At 65.8% G+C, this 20,175-nt stretch overlaps 2 protein-coding genes across 13 annotated transcripts; both read right to left on the bottom strand.

Annotated features, from left to right (window-relative positions):
• Nucleotides 1-465: 465 nt before the first annotated feature.
• LOC308060660 (uncharacterized protein) lies at nt 466-11,251 on the bottom strand. Of its 12 annotated transcripts, none has more exons than XR_013926830.1 (7): nt 10,436-11,251; nt 8,740-8,906; nt 4,145-4,385; nt 3,374-3,509; nt 2,066-2,670; nt 1,974-2,014; nt 466-1,791 (listed from the first exon to the last, which is right to left on the bottom strand). XR_013926830.1 is itself a non-coding variant. In XM_080379660.1 (5 exons), the coding sequence occupies exons 1-5, from the start codon at nt 11,244-11,246 to the stop codon at nt 2,604-2,606; spliced, it is 1,422 nt and encodes a 473-aa protein (XP_080235786.1). In that variant the 5' UTR covers nt 11,247-11,251; the 3' UTR covers nt 466-2,603. The 12 variants fall into 12 exon arrangements, 1 of the variants encoding a protein (XP_080235786.1); XR_013926834.1 differs by having other exon boundaries at nt 466-1,646; nt 2,395-2,670; XR_013926835.1 differs by having other exon boundaries at nt 466-1,594; nt 2,395-2,670.
• Nucleotides 11,252-12,647: 1,396 nt separating this feature from the next.
• Nucleotides 12,648-19,097, bottom strand: PSMC4 (proteasome 26S subunit, ATPase 4). The gene is made up of 11 exons (XM_080380551.1): nt 18,950-19,097; nt 18,111-18,209; nt 17,845-18,031; nt 16,520-16,666; nt 15,631-15,740; nt 15,450-15,543; nt 14,675-14,842; nt 14,210-14,286; nt 13,875-14,043; nt 13,384-13,439; nt 12,648-12,816 (listed from the first exon to the last, which is right to left on the bottom strand). Exons 1-11 carry the CDS (start codon nt 18,983-18,985, stop codon nt 12,703-12,705), a joined length of 1,257 nt encoding a protein of 418 aa, XP_080236677.1. The 5' UTR covers nt 18,986-19,097; the 3' UTR covers nt 12,648-12,702.
• Between the last annotated feature and the right edge of the window lie 1,078 nt (nt 19,098-20,175).

Below are 20,175 nucleotides of genomic sequence, written 5' to 3'. Positions count from 1 at the left end.
GAAAACCGGTCCGGGCACCCCAAGCCCCACCCCCGAACCCCCAACCCCCCCCTTGACTCCCCAAACCCGTCACCGACCCCAAATTCCTGTGGGAACCCCAAAACCGGTCCGGGCACCCCAAAAACCTCCCGAACCCCAAAACCGCCCCCCAAACCCCTAAATCCCCTTAACCTTGCTCCCGAACCCCCAAACCCCTCATTGCCGCCTCCCCAAACCCCGTCACTGATCCCAAATTCCTGTGGGAACCCCAAAACCGGTCCGGGCGCCCCCACCCCAGCACGCGGGTGACGTCACTGCTCCTCCCCCCTTACGTCACTGAACCCCCAAATCCCCGTAATTGCGCCCCAAAACAGCCCGGAGCGGGCGAGGGGGCGGACGGTGCCGTCCGAAGCAGCTGCCGTCCGGATTAATTTACATACTCCTCATTTGCATACCATTCATTTACATACAATCCCGCACCAGCGCTGCGTTTGCAAGTCCGTGTATTTGCACAACCCAGCGGCCCGCGCGCCGCTCGTTTGCATACAGTTCATTTGCACGCCCCGATTTGCATACGGCTCATTTCCATGCCGCCGCCCGTTGCGCGCCGCTTTGCACGGCGCCGCCTTGCACGTCCTTTTCACGCCTGTGCGTGCACGCCAGCGCCTTGCACGCCGAGGTGTTGCACGTCCATTTGCATGCCGAGGCCTTGCACGCCGGCTTGCACGCCTCTCCTTGCATGCCCGCTTGCACGTCTGCACCTCCTTGCATGCCTATTTGCACGCCAACTGCATTGCTCATCTGTTTGCACACCAGCACCTTGCACGCTGGATTGCACGTCTGTTTGCATGCCACTCCATTGCACGTCCGTTTGTACACTAGCGCCTTGCACGTCAGCTTGCACGCCTCTCCTTGCACACCGAGGCACTGCATGCCTGTTTGCACGCCTGCATTGCACGCCAATGCACTGCACACGTTGCTTTGCACGCCTCCATTTGCACACCGATGCACTGCACGTCCTGTTGCATGGCTGTTTGCACACCGCCTCCTTGCACGCCCACACACACACACCAGTGCCAAACTCGCCTGCTTACACACCTCTATTTGCATACCCACGCGCCGCGCATCACTTTGCATGCCTGCACTTGCGTGCCCCCGACACATTGCATATGCGGATTGGCACACTGGGGTCTTGCACGCCATTTTGCACGCCGGTGCTTTGCATGTCCCCTTGCACACCTGCACTTGCATGATGCATGCCTCTAGTTGCACGCTGGCGTCTTGCACGCCCAGCGCTTTGCACACGCAGTTTGCACGTCCAGTGCTTTGGACGCCCAGTTTGCACACCCAGTTTGCACGCTGGCCGTTGCCCATGGGACCCGTTTTGCACGCTCACTGTGCCTCTGTGCTTGTGCAAGGGCCATGTTGCACGGGGGGGGGGGGGGGGGGCGAGGGGCGGTGCAACCTGCTCATGCACACGCTGGTGCCCAGGGCCCGACTCTGAGGGGTTTCACCCCAAAAATAAAGGATGAAAATGGTGGGGGGAGGGGGTTGCATGAGGAGTTTCAGTGCCCAAACCCCCCAAGCTCGTGCACAAGCGGGAGCACCCCGATATCTGGGGGCACCCATGGGTGCTGGGGGGCATCACCTCAATACCTGGGTCCTTCCTGGGAGCACCCATGGGTGCTGGGGGGGTCACCCAGACACCAGGGTCCTTCCTGGGAGCACCCATGGGTGCTGGGGGTTCACCCCAATACCTGAGTCCCTCTGGGAAGCACACATGGGTGCTGGGGGGGGTCACCTGGGTCCTTCCTGGGAGCACCCATGGGTGCTGGGGGGGTCACCCTGATACCTGAGTCCCTCTGCACCCATGGGTGCTGTGGGGGGTCATCCTGATACCTAGGTCCTTCCTGGGAGCACCCATGGGAGCTGGGGCTGGGAGGTCACCCCAATACCTGGGGGCACTCATGGGTGCTGGGTGGTCACCCTGATACCTGGGAGCACCCATGGGTGCTGGGGGGGGTCACCCCAATACCTGGGTCCTTCCTGGGAGCACCCATGGGTGCTGGGGGGGTCACCCAGACACCAGGGTCCTTCCTGGGAGCACCCATGGGTGCTGGGGGTTCACCCCAATACCTGAGTCCCTCTGGGAAGCACACATGGGTGCTGGGGGGGGTCACCTGGGTCCTTCCTGGGAGCACCCATGGGTGCTGGGGGGGTCACCCTGATACCTGAGTCCCTCTGCACCCATGGGTGCTGTGGGGGGTCATCCTGATACCTAGGTCCTTCCTGGGAGCACCCATGGGAGCTGGGGCTGGGAGGTCACCCCAATACCTGGGGGCACTCATAGGTGCTGTGTGGTCACCCTGATACCTGGGAGCACCCATGGGTGCTGGGGGGGGGTCACCCCAATACCTGGGTCCTTCCTGGGAGCACCCATGGGTGCTGGGGGGGGTCACCCCAATACCCGAGTCCCTCTGGGGAGCACCCATGGGTGCCAGGGTCTGTGGGAGCTGTGCGATGGTGGTGGTGGGTGGCAGCTGGGGGGGGGGCTGTGGGTGTGGGGCCGCCCCCCCCGGGGGGGTTATTGCAGGGGGGGGCAGGGCAGGCAGCACCCATGGGTGCTACTCGGCCACCTGCACCCCAGCGCAGTTCTCTTTGCTCTCCGAGGTGATGGCCAGGTACTCTGAGCTGGGGAGGGGGGGGGGAAGGTTGGGGGGGCACCCACGGGCACCCCAGCACCCGCTATACCCCCCTACTGCACCCCCCCCCCATAGACCCCATATGTCCCTGTGCGCCCCCGCACCCCCTATGGTCCCCCCAGCACCCCCAGATCGCCTATACGCCCCCTCCTGCCGCCCCAGATACCTCCCACTGCCCCCCCTTCAGCTGTCACACACCCTATAGGGCCCCTATACCCCCGTGGTGTGCCCATACCCCCCCCATACCCTGCTACACCTCCCTCACCCCTATACAGCCCCCCTACCCCCTAACCCCCCCCCACTCCCCCAATAACCCCTACCGCCCCCCCCAGCCTATACACCCCCTACACACCCCCTATACCACCCCATTGGCCTCTTGCCCCCCTGACCCCCCGCATACCCCTCTATACACCCCCCATTACACCCCCTATACCCCCCACCAGACCCCCACACCCCCTCCATACACCCCCTATACCCCCCACTAGCCCCCCATAACCCCCCATACCCCCAACCCCCCTCCATACCCCCCCTATACTCCCCCAGCCCCCCATACCCCTAGACCCCCGCATACACCCCCTATACCCCCCCCCAGCCCCCCATACCCCCTCCATACACCCCCTATACCGCCCACCAGCCCCCCATACCCCGGTCCCCCGCCCGGCCCCGCCCCCCCCGCGGCCCCGCCCACTCACGCGCTGTCGGGGGGCGGGGCGGCGGCCGCCACCTTGCGGTAGCAGTACAGCATCTCGGCCGCCAGCCACAGCGTCAGCACCACGATCAGCACGTACATCAGGATCTCCGACACGATGGACGCCAGGTCCCGCCGCGCTGCCGGCCCGGGGGCTCGAACCCGCGACCGACAGGAGAGCCGCGCCACGCCCCCCCGCCGGAAACCCCGCCCCCCCGCCTCCCGAGCGCAGGAACAAGCCCCGCCCCTCGCCTCCTCCCTGGCCCCGTAGGCCTGCTCGCCCCCAAGCCACGCTCCCTCCTCGCCCCGTCCGGAGCAAACCACGCCCCTGCCCCTCCCCTGCCCCTCCCAGCTCCCTCTTCCCAGCTCCCCCCGCCCTTGCCCTGCCCCTCCCAGCTCCCTCTTCTCCTCCCCCCGCCCTTCGCAGCTCCCCCGGCCCTTCGCAGCTCCCCACGCCCCGCCCTTCCCAGCTCCCCACGCCCCGTCCCTCACGGCTCCCTCCTCCCAGCTCCCCCCGCCCCTCGCCCCGCCTCTCCCAGCTCCACACGCCCCGCCCCTCGCAGCTCCCCCTACTCCCCGCCCCGCCCCACCCGGCTCCCCTTGCCCGGCCCCTCCCAGCTCCCTCCTCCCACCTCCCCCCGCCCCCCCAAGCTCTACCCGCCCCTCGCCGCGCCCCTCCCAGCTCCTCCCTCGCCCCGCCCCTCCCAGCTCCCCCCTCGCCCCGCCCCGCTCCCCCCGCTCGCCCCGCCCGCGGCCCTGCCCCCGGGGCGCCCACCCGTGTCCACCACGGCCAGCCGCAGGGTCTTGTTCCGCGCCAGGCTGTACACGTAGCCCTCGAAGGTCAGGTTGCGGCGCAGGCGGCACACGTAGTGACCCGCGTGGGGGCGCCCTACGGCCGCCAGCCACACCGACAGGTCCTGCAGGTCCCGCGTGCCCCGCGAGCCGTTCCACGACAGCAACCCCTCGAACGGGCCGGGGGCCACCCACTGCCCCTCCTCCGGGCTGTAGTGCAGGATCTGTGCCCGAACAGCACGGACAAGTATAAACCAGTACACCCCAGTAGCTCCCAGTGCCCCACAGTGCCCTATTGTGTCTCCTCACTGCCCAACAGCATCCCCACAGTGTCTCCCCAGTGCTTCCCAGTAGCTCCCAGTGCACCCCAGCATCTCCCCACTGCCTCCCAGTAGATCCCAGTGTCTCCCAGTCCATCCCAGTAAACCCTTAGTAGCCTCCCAGTCCCCCCGTGCCCCCCTAATCCCTCCCAGCACCCGCTTACTACTCTCCCCAGTGCATCCCGGTAGCTCCCAGTGAACCCCAGTGTCTCCCCACTGCCTGCCAGTAGCTCCCAGTACGTCCCAGTCCATCCCAATAACCCACCTATAGCTCCCCAGTGCCCCCCAGTAGGCCCCTGAATCTCCTCAGTGGCCCCCAGTACACCCCAGTAGCCCCCAGTGCCCCACAGCGCCCCCTCGTGTCTCCTCACTGCCCAACAGCATCTCCACAGTGTCTCCCCAGTGCTTCCCAGTAGCTCTCAGTGCACCCCAGCATCTCCCCACTGCCTCCCAGTAGCTCCCAATGCCTCCCAGTCCATCCCAATAACCCACCTATAGCTCCCCAGTGCCCCCCAGTAGGCCCCTGAATCTCCTCAGTGGCCCCCATTACACCCCAGTAGCCCCCACTGCCCCCTCGAACGGGCCGGGGTCAACCCACTGCCCCTCCTCCGGTCTGTAGTGCAGGATCTGCGCCCGACCAGCACAGACCAGTATACACCAGTACACCCCAGTAGCCCCCAGTGCCCCACAGCGCCCCCTAGTGTTCCCCCACTGCCCAACAGCATCCCCACAGTGTCTCCCCAGTGCTTCCCAGTAGCTCCCAGTGCACTCCAGCATCTCCCCACTGCCTCCCAGTAGCTCCCAGTGCCTCCCAGTCCATCTCAGTAAACCCCTAGTAGCCTCCCAGACCCCCTGTGCCCCCCTAATCCCTCCCAGCACCCCTTTACTACTCTCCCCAGTGCACCCCAGTAGCTCCCAGTGAACCCCAGCGTCTCCTCAGTGCATCCCAGTAGCTCCCAGTGCCTCCCAGTCCATCAAAATAACCCACCTATAGCTCCCCAGTGCCTCCCAGTAGGCACCCGAAACTCCTCAGTGGCCCCCAGTAGCCCCCAGTACAGCCCAGTACACCCCAGTGCCCCCTCGAACGGGCCGGGGGCCACCCACTGCCCCTCCTCCGGGCTGTAGTGCAGGATCTGTGCCCGACCAGCACAGACCAGCATACACCAGTACACCCCAGTGGCCCCCAGTGCCTCACAGCGCCCCCTGGTTTTTCCTCACTGCTCACCAGCATCCCCACAGTGTCTCCCCAGTGCTTCCCAGTAGCTCCCAGTGCACCCCAGCATCTCCCCATTACCTCCCAGATCCCAGGAACCCCCCGGTAGCTCCCCAGTGCCTCACAGCGCCCCCTGGTTTTTCCTCACTGCTCACCAGCATCCCCACAGTGTATCCCCAGTGCTGCCCAATAGCTCTCAGTGCACCCCAGCGTCTCCCCAGTGCTTCCCAGTAGCTCCCAGTGCCTCTCAGTCTGTCCCAGTAAACCCCTAGTCGCCTCCCAGAGCCCTCGTGCCCCCCTAATCCCTCCCAGCCCACCTTGCTACTCTCCCCAGTGCCTCCCAGTAGCTCTCAGTGAACAACAGCTTCTCCCCAGTACCTCCCAGTAGATCCCAGTAGCTCCCAGTCCATCGCAGTAACCCACCTATAGCTTCCCAGTGCCCCCCAGTAGACCCCTGAATCTCCTCGGTGACCCCCAGTACACCCCAGTAGCCCTCAGTGTCCCCTCAAACGGGTCGGGGGCCACCCACTGCCCCTCCTCCGGTCTGTAGTGCAGGATCTGCGCCCGAACAGCACGGACCAGTACACCCCAGTAGCTCCGAGTGCCCCACAGCGCCCCCTGGTGTCTCGTCACAGCCCACCAGCATCCCCGCAGTCTCTCCATAGTGTCTCCCAGTGCCTGCCAGTGCACCCCAGTAGCTCCCCACTAGCTCCCAGTACCTCCCAGTCCATCCCAGTAACTCCCCGGTAGCTCCCCAGTGCCCCACAGTGCCCCCTAGTGTCTCCTTACTGCCCAACAGCATCCCCAAAGGGTCTCCCCAGTGCCTCCCATTAGCTCCCAGTACACCCGAGTGCCTCCCAGTATCTCCCACTCCACCCCAGAGACCGCCGGTAGCTCCCCAGTGACCCCCAGTAGCTCCCCAGTGCCCCACAGCACCCCCTGGCATCTCCTCACTGCCCACCAGCATCCCCCCAGTGTCTCCCAGTAGCTCCCAGTGCACCGCAGTGACCTCCAGTGGCTCCCCAGTGTCCCCCAGTACGTCCCCAGTGCCCCACAGCGCCCCCTAGTGTCTAATCACTGCTCACCGTCCCCCCAGTATCTCCCCAGTGCCTCCCAGTAGCTCCCAGTGCACCCCTGTGACCCCCAGTAGCTCCCCAGTGTCCCCCAGTACGTCCCCGGTGGCCCACAGCGCCCCCTAGTGTCTCCTCACTGCTCACCAGCATCCCCCCAGCGCACCCCAGTGCCTCCCAGGTGCCCCTGTGGCCCCCAGTAGCTCCCCGGTGTCCCACAGCGCCCCCCTGGTGTCTCCTCACTGCCCAACAACATCCCCACAGTGTATCCCAAGAGCCTCCCAGTGCACCCCAGCACACCCCAGTACCTTCCCAGTGCCTACCAGTAGCTCCCAGTGCAGCCTAGTGTCTCCCATGTGCCTCCCAGAGGCCCCCAGTACACCCCAGTAGCCCCCAGTGCCCCCTCGAAGGAGCCGAGGCCACCCACTGCCCCTCCTCCAGGATGTAGTGCAGGATCTGTGTGGGAACGCCACACCAGTATATCCCAGTATACACCAGTAGCCCCAGTAGCTCCCCAGTGGACCCACAGCACCCCCAGTGTCTCCTCACTGTCCACCACCACCCCCACAGTGTCTCCCAGTAGCTCCCAGTCCACCCCAGCATCTCCCCAGTGCCCCCCAGTAGACCCATGGTCCCCTCAGTGCTGACCAAAAGCTCCCCAGTGCCCCCCAGTAGCCCCCAGTACACCCCAGTAGTTCCTCAAAGGGGCCAGGGGCCACCAACTGCCCCTCCTCGGATCTGTAGTGCAAGATCTGCACCAAAGCAGTACGGCCCAGTATACACCAGCATACACCAATGTCCCCCGCTACCCACTAGGAACTCCTCACTGTCCCCCATACATGTTCTCAAGGTCTCCCAGTGCCTCCCAGTAGCTCCCAGCGAACCTCAGCATCTCCCCAGTGCATCCCAGTAGCTACCAGCGCCCACCAGTGCCTCCCAGGCCATAACAGTAGCCCTCCAGTAGCTGCCCAGTGGTCCCCAGTAGCTCCCAAGAGGCCCCACAGCGCCCCCCAGTGTCTCGGAATATGCCATTGCCCCTCAGCGCTACCCAGTAGCTCCCCAGTGCCCCTCAGTAACTCCCAGTCCATCCCAGTGCCTCCAAGTTCATCCCAGTAACCCACCAGTAGCTACCCAGTGCCCCACAGCGCCCCCTAGTGTCTCCTCGCTGCCCACCAACATCCCCACAGTGTCTCCCCAGTGCCTCCCAGTAGCTCCCACTGCACCCCAGTACCACCCAGTATCTCCCAGTGCACCTCAGTGACCCCCAGTAGCTCCCCAGTGGCCCACAGCGTCCCCTAGTGTCTCCTCACGGCCCACCAGCATCCACACAGTGTATCCCAAGAGCCTCCCAGTAGCTCCCAGTGCATCCTAGCACTTCCCAGTACCTCCCAGTAGCTCCCCAGTGCACCCGTGTCTCCCAAGTGCCTCCCAGTGGCCCCCAGTACACCCCAGTAGCCCCCAGTGCCCCCCTAATCCCTCCCAGAAGCCCGTTACTCCTCTCCCACTGCCTCCCAGCAGCTCCCAGTGCACCCCAGCGTCTCCCCAGCAGCTCCCAGTGCCCCCCAGTCCATCCCACTAACCCCTAGTAGCCTCCCAGAGCCCCTCTGTGCCCTCCTAATCCCTCCCAGCACCCCCTTACTCCTCTCCCAGTGCCTCCCAGTAGCTCCCAGTGCACCCCAGCATCTCCCCAGTAGCCTCCCAGTGCCTCCCAGTAACCCCCAGTAGCCTCCCAGAACCCCTCTGTGCCCCCCTAATCCCTCCCAGAAGCCCATTACTCCTCTCCCAGTGCCTCCCAGTAGCCTCCCAGTGCACCCCAGCTCTCCCCAGTGCTTCCCAGTAGCTCGCAGTGCACCGCAGCATCTCCCCAGTAGCTCCCAGTGCCCCCCAGTAGCCTCCCAGAGCCCCTCTGTTCCCCCCTAATCCCTCCCAGAAGCCCATTACTCCTCTCCCAGTGCCTCCCAGTCCCTCCCAGTACCTTCTGGTAGTGAGGGTCCCCCTCGGGGCGGAAGAACCACTCCCCCTCGGCCTGGGCGGGGGTCTCGCTGCGGCGCTTGCAGGCGATGCACAGCAGGCGGAAGGGGGACCCCAAAACCGCCTCCGTCCCTGACGCCACCTCCACGCACCCCCCCTGGGCCCCCCCAGCTGGGGGGACACACACAGGGGGTCACCCCAAGTTCATGGCCCCCCCCCCACACACACACATTTGGGAGGGGGGTCACCCCCCGTGCCCCAAATCCAGGGGAGACATGGCAGAGTCACCCCCACCCCCCGCTGCAAGGGGAGGGGGTAGGAGGGACACCCCCCCCCCCCGTGGCCCCCCCAAACTGGGGGGGGGGGCACCCACCCCCAGACCCCCCAGAATTTGGAGGGGGGGGACACAGGGGACACCAGCTGGACCCCCCCAAACTGGGGGGACACGCAGCATCCACCCCCCCCCATAGCTGTCCCCTAAATTTGGGGGGGGGACACACATATAGGGGACAACTGTAGCCCACCCTGAAACGGGGGAGGGGGGACACGGGACACTGTGGTGGCACATGGGGGAGGAGGGGACAGGGACACTGGTGGCACTTGGGGGGGGACAAGGGACACTCTGGTGGCACCTGGGGGGGGACAAGGGACCCTGTGGTGGCACTGCAGGGGGAACGGAGGACACTGTGGTGGCACTTTGGGAGGACAAGGGACCCCGTGGTGGCACCTGGAGGGAGACAGGGGACACTGGTGACACCGCAGGGGGGAACAGGGGACACTCTGGTGGCACTTTGGGAGGACAAGGGACCCCGTGGTGGCACCTGGGGGGGGACAGGGGACACTGGTGACACTTGGGGGGACAGGGGACATTGGTGGCACTTGGGGGTGGGACAGGGGACACTGGTGACACTGCAGGGGGGGACAGGGGACACTGCGGTGGCACTGGGGGGAACGGGCGACCCTGCAGTGGCACTGGGGGGGGTGACAGGGGACACTGGTGACACTGCAGGGGAGGACAGGGGACACTGGTGACACTTCTAGAGTGGCAGGGGACATTGGTGGCACTTGTGGGGTGACAGGTGACCCCGTAGTGGCACTTGGGGGGGGGACAGGAGACACTGTGGTGTCACTTGGGGGGGGATGGGGGACACTGGTGACACTGCAGGGGTGGGCTGGGGACACTGGTGACAGTGGGGGGGTGGCACTGGGACTGCGGCAGAGACAGGTGACACCGCGGGGGGAGGGGGGGAGGGGGACACTGCAGAGGTGACAGGGGCCGGGAAGGGGAGAGCAGGGGTGGCACTGGAAAGGGACAGGGGACACCATGGCGGGGGGGGGCACTTGGGGAGTGACAGGGGACACCAAGGGGGTGGGTGGCACTGGGGGGGGAGGGGCACGGGATGTTACTGGGGGGGACAGCGGACACCACAGGGGTGGCACTGGGGTGGGGGGGTGACACTGTGAGTGGGACAGGGGACATTGGGGGGGGCACCAAGGTGGAGGAGGTGACACTTTGGGGGGGTCAGGGGACACTGAGGGGGGCAGGGGACATTGGGGGGGGTCAGGGGACACTATGGGGGGGCAGGGGACATCTGGGGTGCCAGGGGACATTATGGGGGGGTCAGGGGACACTGAGGGGAACAGGGGACATTATGGGGAGGTCAGGAGACACAGGGGGGTCCCGGCCCGGCTGCACTCACCCATGAGGAGGCCGAGGAGCAGCGACAGGCCGGGGAGCAACATAGCGGGCCTAGTTCGGGCCGGTTCGGGCCCGGTTCGGCTCTCTTGGGACGGGTTCGGCTCGGTTCGGGCCCGGTTCGGCTGTCTCCGGCTCAGTTCGGCTGTCTTCAGCCGGGTTCGGCTAGGTTCGGGCCCGGTTCGGCTAGGTTCGGGTCTCTCCGGTAGAGTTCGACCCAGTTCGGACTCGGTTCGGCTGTCTTCAGCCGTATTCGCGCTGAGTTCGGGTCTCTCCGGCCGAGTTCGGGTCTCTCCGTCCAGGTTCGGGTCTCTCCGGCGGGGCCCGTCCCGCCCGCTCCTCAACGCCGCACCGCCCCCCCGCAGCCCCCTGCCCGGCCCATGGGTCCCTCCCCCGCCGGGGTCCCTGCGAGGGGGGGAGGGGAGGGGAGGGGGACGGGGACCCGCCGCTCGGCCCGGGACGGGACGGTGAAGCTGGTTCAAGCCATGGCCGGCCCCGCTCCGGGGGGGAGCGGGGGGGGCGGTTCCGGGGTTCGGCTCCGCTCGGGTCGGGTTCGGCTTCGCTTCGGCTCCGCTCGGGTCAGGTTCGGCTCGGACTCGGCTCCGCTCGGCCCGGCGCAGTGCGGCGCCCGGGGGGGGGGCGGGGCGGGGGGTGCCAGCCGTGACGCAATGAGGGGCGGGGCCGCAGCTCGGAGCCCCCCCCCCCCCCCCCCCGTGCACCCGAAGTTGTCCCCATGTCCCCCAGTGCCACCCCCCGCCCTCACAGGCCACCCGTGTCCCCAGGGTTGTCCCCATGGATGTCGCAAGGATCATCATGGACATCTTCATAGCCCAAAGGCCACCCCTGTGTCCCCAAGGCTGTCCCCATGGATGTCCCCAGGATCATCATGGACATCTCCATGGATGTCCCCATGGCCCCAGGGCTGTCATCCTCAGTGTCCCCAAGGATGTCCCCATGGATGTCCCCATAATCATCATGGACATCTCCACGGCCCCAAGGCCACCCCTGTGTCCCCAGGGTTGTCCTCATGTCCCCATGGATGACTCCATGACCATCGTGGACATCTCCACGGATGTCCCCATGGATGTCCCCATGATCATAATGGACATCTCCATGGCCCTAAGGCCACCCCTGTGTCCCCAGGGCCACCCCCATGTCCCCAAGGATTTCCTCATGGCTGTCCCCATGGATGTCTCCAGGATCATCAGGGACATCTCCATGGCCCCAGGCTGTCCCCATGGCCCCAGGGTTGTCCCCAGTGTTCCCAAGGATGTCCCTATGGATGTCCCCACAGCTGTGGCTGTGTCCTCAGGTTGTCCCCATGTGGCTCCATGGACATCCCAACCGCTGTCCCCATGTCCCCAAGGTTGTCCCTGTATACCCAGGGTTGTCCCCATGGAGGTTTCCATGTCCCCAAGGTGGTCCCTCTGTCCCCATGGACATTCACCGGGCTGTCCCCATGCCCCCAGGACCATCCCCATGGACATTTCCACATCCCCGGTGATGTCCCCATGTCTCCAAGAACATCCCCATGTCCCCAGAGCTGTCCCCACAGACATTTCCACGTCCCCAATGTCCCCATGTGGCTCCATGGACCTCCCCAGGTTGTCCCCATGTCTGTCCCCAGGAACATCCCCATGTCCCAAGTTGTCCCCACAGACATTTCCATGTTCCCATGGGTGTTTCCACATCCCCAGTGATGTCCCCAAGCCTGTTCCCATGTCCCCAGGAACATTCCCGTGTCCCCAGACATTTCCATGTCTCCAACAATGTCCCCATGTGCCTCCATGGACCTTCCTAGGTTGTCCCCATGAACATCCCCATGTCCTCATGGATGTTTCCACATCTCCAGCGATGTCCCCAGGAACATCCCTGTGTCCCCAGAGCTGTCCCCATGGACACTTCCATGTCCCCAACAATGTCCCCATGTGGCTCCAAGGACCTCCCTAGGTTGTCCCCATGAACATCCCCATGTCTCCATGGATATTTCCACATCCCCAGCCATGCCCCCATGTCCATCCCCATGTCCCCAGGTTGTCCCCACAGACATTTCCATGTCCCAAATGTCCCCACGTGCTCCATGGACCTCCCAGGTTGTCCCCATGAACATCCCTGTGTCCCCTTGGACATTTCCATGTGCCCAACGATGTCCCCAGATGGCTCCATGGCCCTCCCCATGTTGTCCCGGTGTCCCCACACAGAAGTGAGGCAGGTGGTGGTGGTGGGGAGGGTTGAGGTTTATTAGGGGGTGTCTGGGGTGTCCCCAAGGTGTCACTTGTAGAACTCGTGCTCCTGCTCATCCTTCTTGATGACGGTCTTGTAGGCCTTCTCAAAGTCCTTGGCCAGCACGATGTACCGGTTCTCCCGCACCGCCAGCATGCCGCCCTGGGGACAGGCCACCGTGTCACCCGCGGCCGCCCTGGGGACAGGCCGCCCTGGGGACAGGCGACCACGTCACCCAGGGGACAGGCCACCGCATCACCCACGGCCACCCAGGGGACAGGCCACCCTAGGGACAGGCCACTGTGTCACCTGTGGCCGCCCTGGGGATAAGCCACCATATCACCACCCCCCCACCCCCCCCCCGCCCCGGTGACAGGCCACCACAGCATTCACCTTCACCCAGAGTGATGTGACACCTGCGTCACCTCCTTGCCACCCTGCCGTGGTGAGTCACGACACCGTGGAGGGACACAGCACCCGTGTCACCTCCTTGACACCCTACACAGCACCTGTGTCACCTCCCTGTCACCCTGCCATGGTGGGACATGACACCATGACAGACACAGCACCTGTGTCACCTCCTTGTCACCCCACCATGAGTGATGTGGCACCCAACACCCATGTCACCTCCTTGTCACCCTACACAGCACCCATGCCACCTCTGTGTCACCCTGCCGTGGTGGGACACGCCACCCTGTCCCCATGTCCCTGTGTCCCAGTGTCACCCACCTCCTGGCAGATGGAGTTGATGTCGGCCCCTGAGATCTTGTCCGGCCGCGCCACATCTTGGGGTGTGTGAAGGAAACGTCCCCTCCGGGATGTCCCCAAGCCCCCCAGGGGTCCCCAACAGCCCTATGGGGGGGTCCCCACCCTGCTACCTCCCTGAGGTCCTCCATGTCCCCAACCCTGTCACCTCCCTGGGGTCCCCCATGTCCCTACAAGGTCTCCAACCTGCCATCTCCCTGGAGTCCCTGATGTCCCCCAAAACTGGCATGCCCCTGGGGTCCCCCATGTCCCTATGGGGTCCCCAAACTGCCACCTCCCTGGGGTCACTGGTATCCCCAACCCTGTCACCCCCCTGGGGTCCCCCATGTCCCTATAGGGTCCCCAACCTGCCACCTCCCTGCTGTCCCCCACCCCCTCAGGCTGCCTCTGGGTGGGCTGCCTCCCACCTCGGTGGTGTCCCCTCCCCCCGGTGTCCCCCCCCATGTCCCCGATACAGTCCTCCAGGTCCACCTCCTCGGAGAGGTTCATCTTCCCGGTGATGGTGGAGAAGATGAGACGCTTCTGCCGCCGGTCGGGCAGCGGGAACTCGATCTTGCGGTCCAGGCGCCCGGGGCGCAGCAGCGCCGGGTCCAGTGTGTCCGCGCGGTTTGTCGCCATGATCACCTGGAGGGGCATCACCATCGGACCCCCCCCCCCCCCCAGCATCACCCAGACACCCAGCACCCCCAGGACCCCTCCCCAACAGCACCCATGGGACCCCTCCCACATCCCCCAGACCCCCAGCACCCATGGGACCCCCCCGCCCCCCCAGCACCCCTGGAACCCCCACCTTGACGTTGACATTCTGGTCGAAGCCGTCCATCTGGTTGAGGAGCTCCAGGAGAATGCGCTGAACCTCCCGGTCAGCTGGGGGGGGAGGGGGGACACGGCCATGGTGTGGGGGGGGTGACACCTATGGGCCACCCCCACCCACCCAAGGACCCTCCTGACCCAGCCCCACAGATGGGGAGGGGCCTGATGTGCCCTGGGACCCCCCACCCCCGAGGATCAGGGCACACCAGAAAGTGCCTGACCCTCACCCTGGTGTCCCCACACCCATCCCCCAAAGGACCAGGGGACACCAAGGGGTCACCCAAACCCCACCATGGGGTTCTCCAGAGGGTTCCTGACCTCCCACCGAAGCCCCAACGACCACCAAGGGGTCCCCAAACCCCGCCATGGGGTTCTCCAGAGGGTTTTTGACCCCCCACCCCAGCACCCAGGACCACCAAGGGGTCCCCCCACATCTTCTCACCCCCTGTCTGGGCGTCAAAGCGCTTGGTGGCGATGGCGTCGATCTCGTCGATGAAGATGATGGCAGGTGCGTTCTCCTTGGCCAAGCGGAAGACATCACGCACCATGCGCGGACCCTCCCCCAGGTACTTCTGCACGAACTCCGAGCCCACCACCCGGATGAAGGCAGCTGGGGGCACCCACAGAGGCTGGGACCTTCTCTCTGGGTTGGGGGTGGGTGCCCTGGGGAGCACCCCCAGACCTCCCCTGGCCACCAGCACCCCAACGTTCCCACCACCCCCCCGAGGATCCCACCACCACCCCGAGGATCCCACCACTACCCAACGGTCACCCCAGCACCCCGAGGATCCCACCACCACCCAACGGTCACCCCAGCACCCCATGGATCCCACCACCACCCCGAGGATCCCACCACCACCCAACAGTCACCCCAGCACCCCATGGATCCCACCAGCACCCCGAGGATCCCACCAGCACCCAACGGTCACCCCAGCACCCCATGGATCCCACCACCACCCAACGGTCACCCCCGCACCCCAAGGGTCCCACCACCACCCAACGGTCACCCCCGCACCCCAAGGGTCCCACCACCACCCAGTGGTCACCCCTGCACCCTGAGGTTCCCACCACCCCCCAGTGGTCACCCCTGCACCCTGAGGTTCCCACCATCAACCCAAGGATCCCACCGCCACCCAACGGTCACCCCAGCACCCCGCAGTGCTCCCAAAGGTCCCCACCACCACCATGGGTGCCCCCAGCACCCTGAGGTGTCCCACCTGTGGTGTGGTGGGCCACAGCCTTGGCCAACATGGTCTTGCCACAGCCTGGGGGGCCGTACATGAGGACACCCCGTGGGGGGTCAATGCCGATCTGGGTGGGGACACCACACCTGGCCATGACGTCACCGGCCACCCAGGGTCCCCTGTCCCCAGGGCCGGTGGGGCCAGGTGGTCCTACCTGCTTGTAGAGCTCAAAGTGGGTGAGGGGCAGCTCCACGGCCTCCCGCACCTCCTGCTTCTGGATGTCCATGCCCCCGATGTCAGCGTACATCACGTCAGGCTTCTGGTCTGCAACGGGTATGGGCCATCAGCAGGGACCTCCTGGGGCCACCACGGTGGCCAGGGACATCAGAGAGCACTGGGGGGGGGCAAGCTTGGCCACCATGGAATGGGTCTAAGCAGACCAGGGCACTGGGGATCTGGCCCAGGTGGTGGCTGGGTAGCTCCAAGGATGGAGACCCACCACCCAGCCAGGTCTTGGGCATGGATCTGCTCTCCTGGACCTGGACCAAGAAGTCCCCGGAGCAAGGGCCTCCACAAATGACCTCCACTCTCCTGGACCTGGACCAAGAAGTCCCCGGAGCAAGGGCCTCCACAGAAGACCTCCAACCAGAGCAGGGTGCTCAAGACCCAACCCAGGGGAGGGACTGGTATGTCCAAATCTGGAGACCAACCACCCTTCAGGGTGGACCTGGACCATGGTCAAGTTGCTCTTCACCATTTGGGCCCCGCTCTGAAGGTCCCCCTGAAGAAAAACTCCGCGTGCCCTACCGTGGCATCTCCACAACCTGGCCAAACCCACGAACCTTGAGCCCACCACTGAGAACGTCGATGAAGATCCATTACCCAACATCCAACCCTGCCTCATCACCACCTGGACAACATCCTCCTGCTCTCCAGCTCCACCTCTGGAGAGCCCTGACCTCCACCACCCCAACACCTACCCCACCTTGGTAGCACTCATCAACCTGCTGAGAAAACCCTTGGTGCCACCACAACTGCCAGGTGCTCCGGACCCCAAAGGCCACCTGGTTGGGCATGGTGGTGTCCCCGGGGGGGTGGCCCACCTGAGGTCAGCATCATGATGCTGCTGTCGGCCTCGGGGGGGAGGACGTCCACCAGCGCGTTGCTGTGCTTGTGCAGGGCCACCGAGGCATTGGGCTTCAGCAGCTCCCGGTCGATGGTGCTCAGGATCCGCACGTAGTAGTTGGAACCTCCAGAAGAACAAGGACAAAGGGCGTGTCCCCCCGGGGTCATCCCCACCAGGCTTGTCCACAAGCCCACCAGGTCTCCACAAGACCTGATCCTGACCTTCTATGGCCCACCCCCACAATCCCACCCCTCCAAACCAGCCCACCACTCCCAACACATCCCACCCATCCCGTACCCATGTCCCACCACCCCTGACCCACCCCCACAACCCACCACCCCGGACCCCTCCCAACCGGCCCGTCCCCACATCCCCACCCTTCCCAACACACCTCCACGTCCCCACCACCCTGGACCCCTCCCAGCCCACGTCCACATCCCCACCACCCCTGACCCCTCCCAACTGGCCTGTCCCTACATCCCCTCCACCCCAGACCCACCCCCACATCCCACCACCCCTAACCCCTCCCAACCAGCCCATCCCCACCCCTCCCAACCCACCCCCACATCCCCACCACCCCTGACCCCTCCCAGCCCACCCCCACGTCCCACCACCCCAGACCCCTCCCAACTGGCTCACCCCCATGTCCCACCACGCCTAACCCCTCCCAACCAGCCCATCCCCACCATCCCTGACACCCCAACTGGACCCACCCCCACGTCCCACCACCCTGGACCCCTCCCAACCGACCCATCCCCACATCCCCACCATCCTCGAGCCCTCCCAAGCAGCCCACCCCCATGTCGTACCACCCCCAACCCCTCCCAACTGACCCACCCCCACGTCCCCACCATCCCTGACACCCCAACTGGGACCCACCCCCACGTCCCACCACCCCCAACCCCTCCCAACTGACCCATCCCCACGTCCCCACCACCCTCGACCCCTCCCAAGCAGCCCACCCCCATGTCCCACCACCCCTGACCCTTCCCAACCAACCCATCCCCATGTCCCCACCATCCCTGACACCCCAACCGGGACCCACCCCCATGTCCCCACCATCCCTGACACCCCAACCGGGACCCACCCCCATGTCCCCACCATCCCTGACACCCCAACCGGGACCCACCCCCATGTCCCCACCACTTCTGACCCCTCCCAACCGACCCCATCCCCATGTCCCACCACCCCTGACCCCTCCCAAGCAGCCCGTCCCCACCATCCCTGACACCCCAACCGGGACCCATCCCCACGTCCCCACCACCCCGGCCCCACCCCCACCACCCCACCCCCATCCCCCACCGGTGGTGGAGCCCACGATGGCCGTGTTCTGGTCCACGGCCTCCAGGAACTGCCCGATGACCAGCGGGATGCTCTGGATTCTCTTCACCTCCTCCTGCGCGTGCAGGAACTCCTTCTTCAGGTTCTTCTGCTCATCCTTGATGTACTCCTCCTGCACCTCCAGGAACTCCAGCTCCTGCTGCAGCTTCTGCTGGGGAAAGGGGTGCGGGGGTTGGGGGCCTGTTTGCCACCCCTTCCCCCCCCACCCCCCCCTCCTCCTGCCTGACCTTGTAGCGGCTGTAGAGATCCTCCAGGTCTTCTGGTTCGGGTACCAGGAAGGACAAACCGGTGGGGGGGCGGGGGGCAGCCAGCGCCGGCATCTCATCCTGGGGGGGAGGGGGCACAGGGGTGAGGGGGGGGCACCCGGGGGCAAGGCAGGGCACCTGGGCAGTGATGGGGGGGCTGGGTAAGGGGGAGTATCCATAGTGAGGGGGGGGCACCCGGGCACTGATGAGGGGACCTGGGTAAGGGGGGGGGCACCCAGAGTTGAGAGGAGGCACCCACGGGTGAGGTGGGGGGAACTGGGTAAGGGGGACACCCAGGCATAAGGGGGGCACCTGGGGGGGAGGGGCACCAAGGGGTGGGGAGGGCACCCAGGCAGTGATGGGGTGGCCTGGGTAAGGGGGGGCACCCAGAGTTGCGGGAGGGCACCCAGGCATGGGGGGGGCACCAAAGGGTGAGGGAGGGTCAACTGGGTAGTGATGGGGGGGGACCTGGGTAAGGGGGGGCACCCAGGGTTGGGGGAGAGGCACCATGGGGTGGGGGGGGCACCCACGGGAGAGGGGGGGCACCCGGGCAGTGATGGGGGCGGACCTGGGTAAGGGGGGGCACCCAGGGGTGAGGGGTGCACCCGGGGGCGGGTCACCCACAGATCTGGGGGGTACCAGGGGTGAGGGGCGCACCCAGAGATGGGCGGCGTGGGGGGGTGTCACCCGAAAAAAAGACGGCGGGGGGGAGGGGGGAAAAGCGCGAGGGGGGAGCACCCCGGGCGGTGGAGGGGCCCCCACGGCGGGGGGGGGCACCCAGGGGTGAGGGGGGGTCCCCGAGATCGCCCCGCCCGCCCCACCTGGGCCTTATCCGCCAGCAGCCCCAGCTCCTCCATCGTGACGGCGCGCGGCGGCCGCGGAGGCTGACGGGAACCGGCGGGGGCAGGAAGCTACGCCCATAGCCCCGCCCCCTCGCGTGGGGGCCGACGGGAGATGGAGGCCGGGGCCCTGTGCTCCCAGTGCCGGCCCAGTGCTCCCAGTGCCATCCCAGTACTCCCAGTTTGGCTCCCTGCTCCCCCCCCCCGTGCTCCCACTACCCCTCCCAGTGCAACCAGTATAGCTCCCTGCTCCCCCAGTGCTCCCAGAATAGCTCTCTGTATCTCCCAGTGCTTCCAGCGCCATCCCAGTGCTCCCAGTACAGCTCCCTGCCCCCTCCAGTGCTCCCCGTATGGCTCCCTGCGCCCCCCCCAGTGGTCCCAGTGCCCTCCCAGTACTCTCAGGATGGCTTCCAGTGCCCTCCCAGTGCTCCCAGTAGGGCTCCTGCCCCCACCCCCCCAGTGCTCCCAGTATGGCTCCCTGCCTCCACTCAGTAATCCCAGTTCTCTCCCAGTGTTCCCAGTACTGCTCCCTGCCCCCACCCAGTGCTCCTAGTGCTCCCAGTATGGCCCCCTGCCCACCCTAGTGCTCCCAATTTGGCTCCTTGGCCCCCCCAGTACTCCCAGTTTGGCTTTCTGCTTCCCCCTACTCCTCCCAATTCCACCTCAGTGCTCCCATTTCCACTCCTGTGCTCCCAGTTTGGCTCCAGTGCTCTCAGTGCCACTCCCCAGCTCCCTCCCATTTCTGTCCTAGTTCTCCCAGTATCCCACCAGTGCTTCCAGTGCAGTCCCAGTGCTCCCGGTGCGGTTCCCTGACCCCCCGGTGCTCCCAGTGGCCTCCCAGTCCTCCCAGTATGGCTCCCTGCCCCCGCCCCCCCCAGTGCTCCCGGTATGGCTCCCTGAGTCCCCCAGTACCCTAGTGCCGTCCAAGTGCTCCCAGTACAGCTACCTATCCCCTCCAGTTCTCCCAGAATAGCTCTGTGCCCCCCCCCCCCCAGTGCTCCCAGTATGGCTTCCTGCCCCCCTCAGCGCTTCCAGTTCCCAGCCAGTGTTCCCAGTTCGTCGCTCTAATCCCCCCAGTGCTCCCTGCCCCCACCCAGTGCTCCCAGTACAGGCCTCTGCCCCCCCCAGTGCTCCCAATATTGCTCCCTGACCCCCCCAGTACTCCCAGTTTGGCTTCTTGCTTCCCCCCGCTCCTTCCAATTCCACCC

The sequence above is a fragment of the Falco punctatus genome (assembly GCF_963210335.1).
Source record: "Falco punctatus genome assembly, chromosome: 3".
In the NCBI taxonomy this organism is placed as follows: domain Eukaryota; kingdom Metazoa; phylum Chordata; class Aves; order Falconiformes; family Falconidae; genus Falco; species Falco punctatus.
Note: the sequence above shows the minus strand (reverse complement) of the source record. Positions and strands in the feature narration are given on the sequence as shown.

What these genes read in the sequence shown, in the direction of transcription:
- LOC308060660 (XM_080379660.1), bottom strand. Translation starts at nt 11,246, where the DNA reads ATGATGATCCTTGCGACATCCATGGGGACAACCCTGGGGACACGGGTG. An exon ending in GGGACCCTCACTACCAGAAG is followed by an intron (nt 4,386 to 8,739) that starts GTACTGGGAGGG and finishes GTTCGGGCACAG; the next exon opens with ATCCTGCACTACAGCCCGGA. An exon ending in GCCCCGCCCCCCGACAGCGC is followed by an intron (nt 2,671 to 3,373) that starts GTGAGTGGGCGG and finishes CCCCCTCCCCAG; the next exon opens with CTCAGAGTACCTGGCCATCA.
- PSMC4 (XM_080380551.1), bottom strand. Translation starts at nt 18,985, where the DNA reads ATGGAGGAGCTGGGGCTGCTGGCGGATAAGGCCCAG. An exon ending in TGTGGCCCACCACACCACAG is followed by an intron (nt 14,843 to 15,449) that starts GTGGGACACCTC and finishes GGGTGCCCCCAG; the next exon opens with CTGCCTTCATCCGGGTGGTG. An exon ending in TCAACTCCATCTGCCAGGAG is followed by an intron (nt 12,817 to 13,383) that starts GTGGGTGACACT and finishes GCCTGTCCCCAG; the next exon opens with GGCGGCATGCTGGCGGTGCG.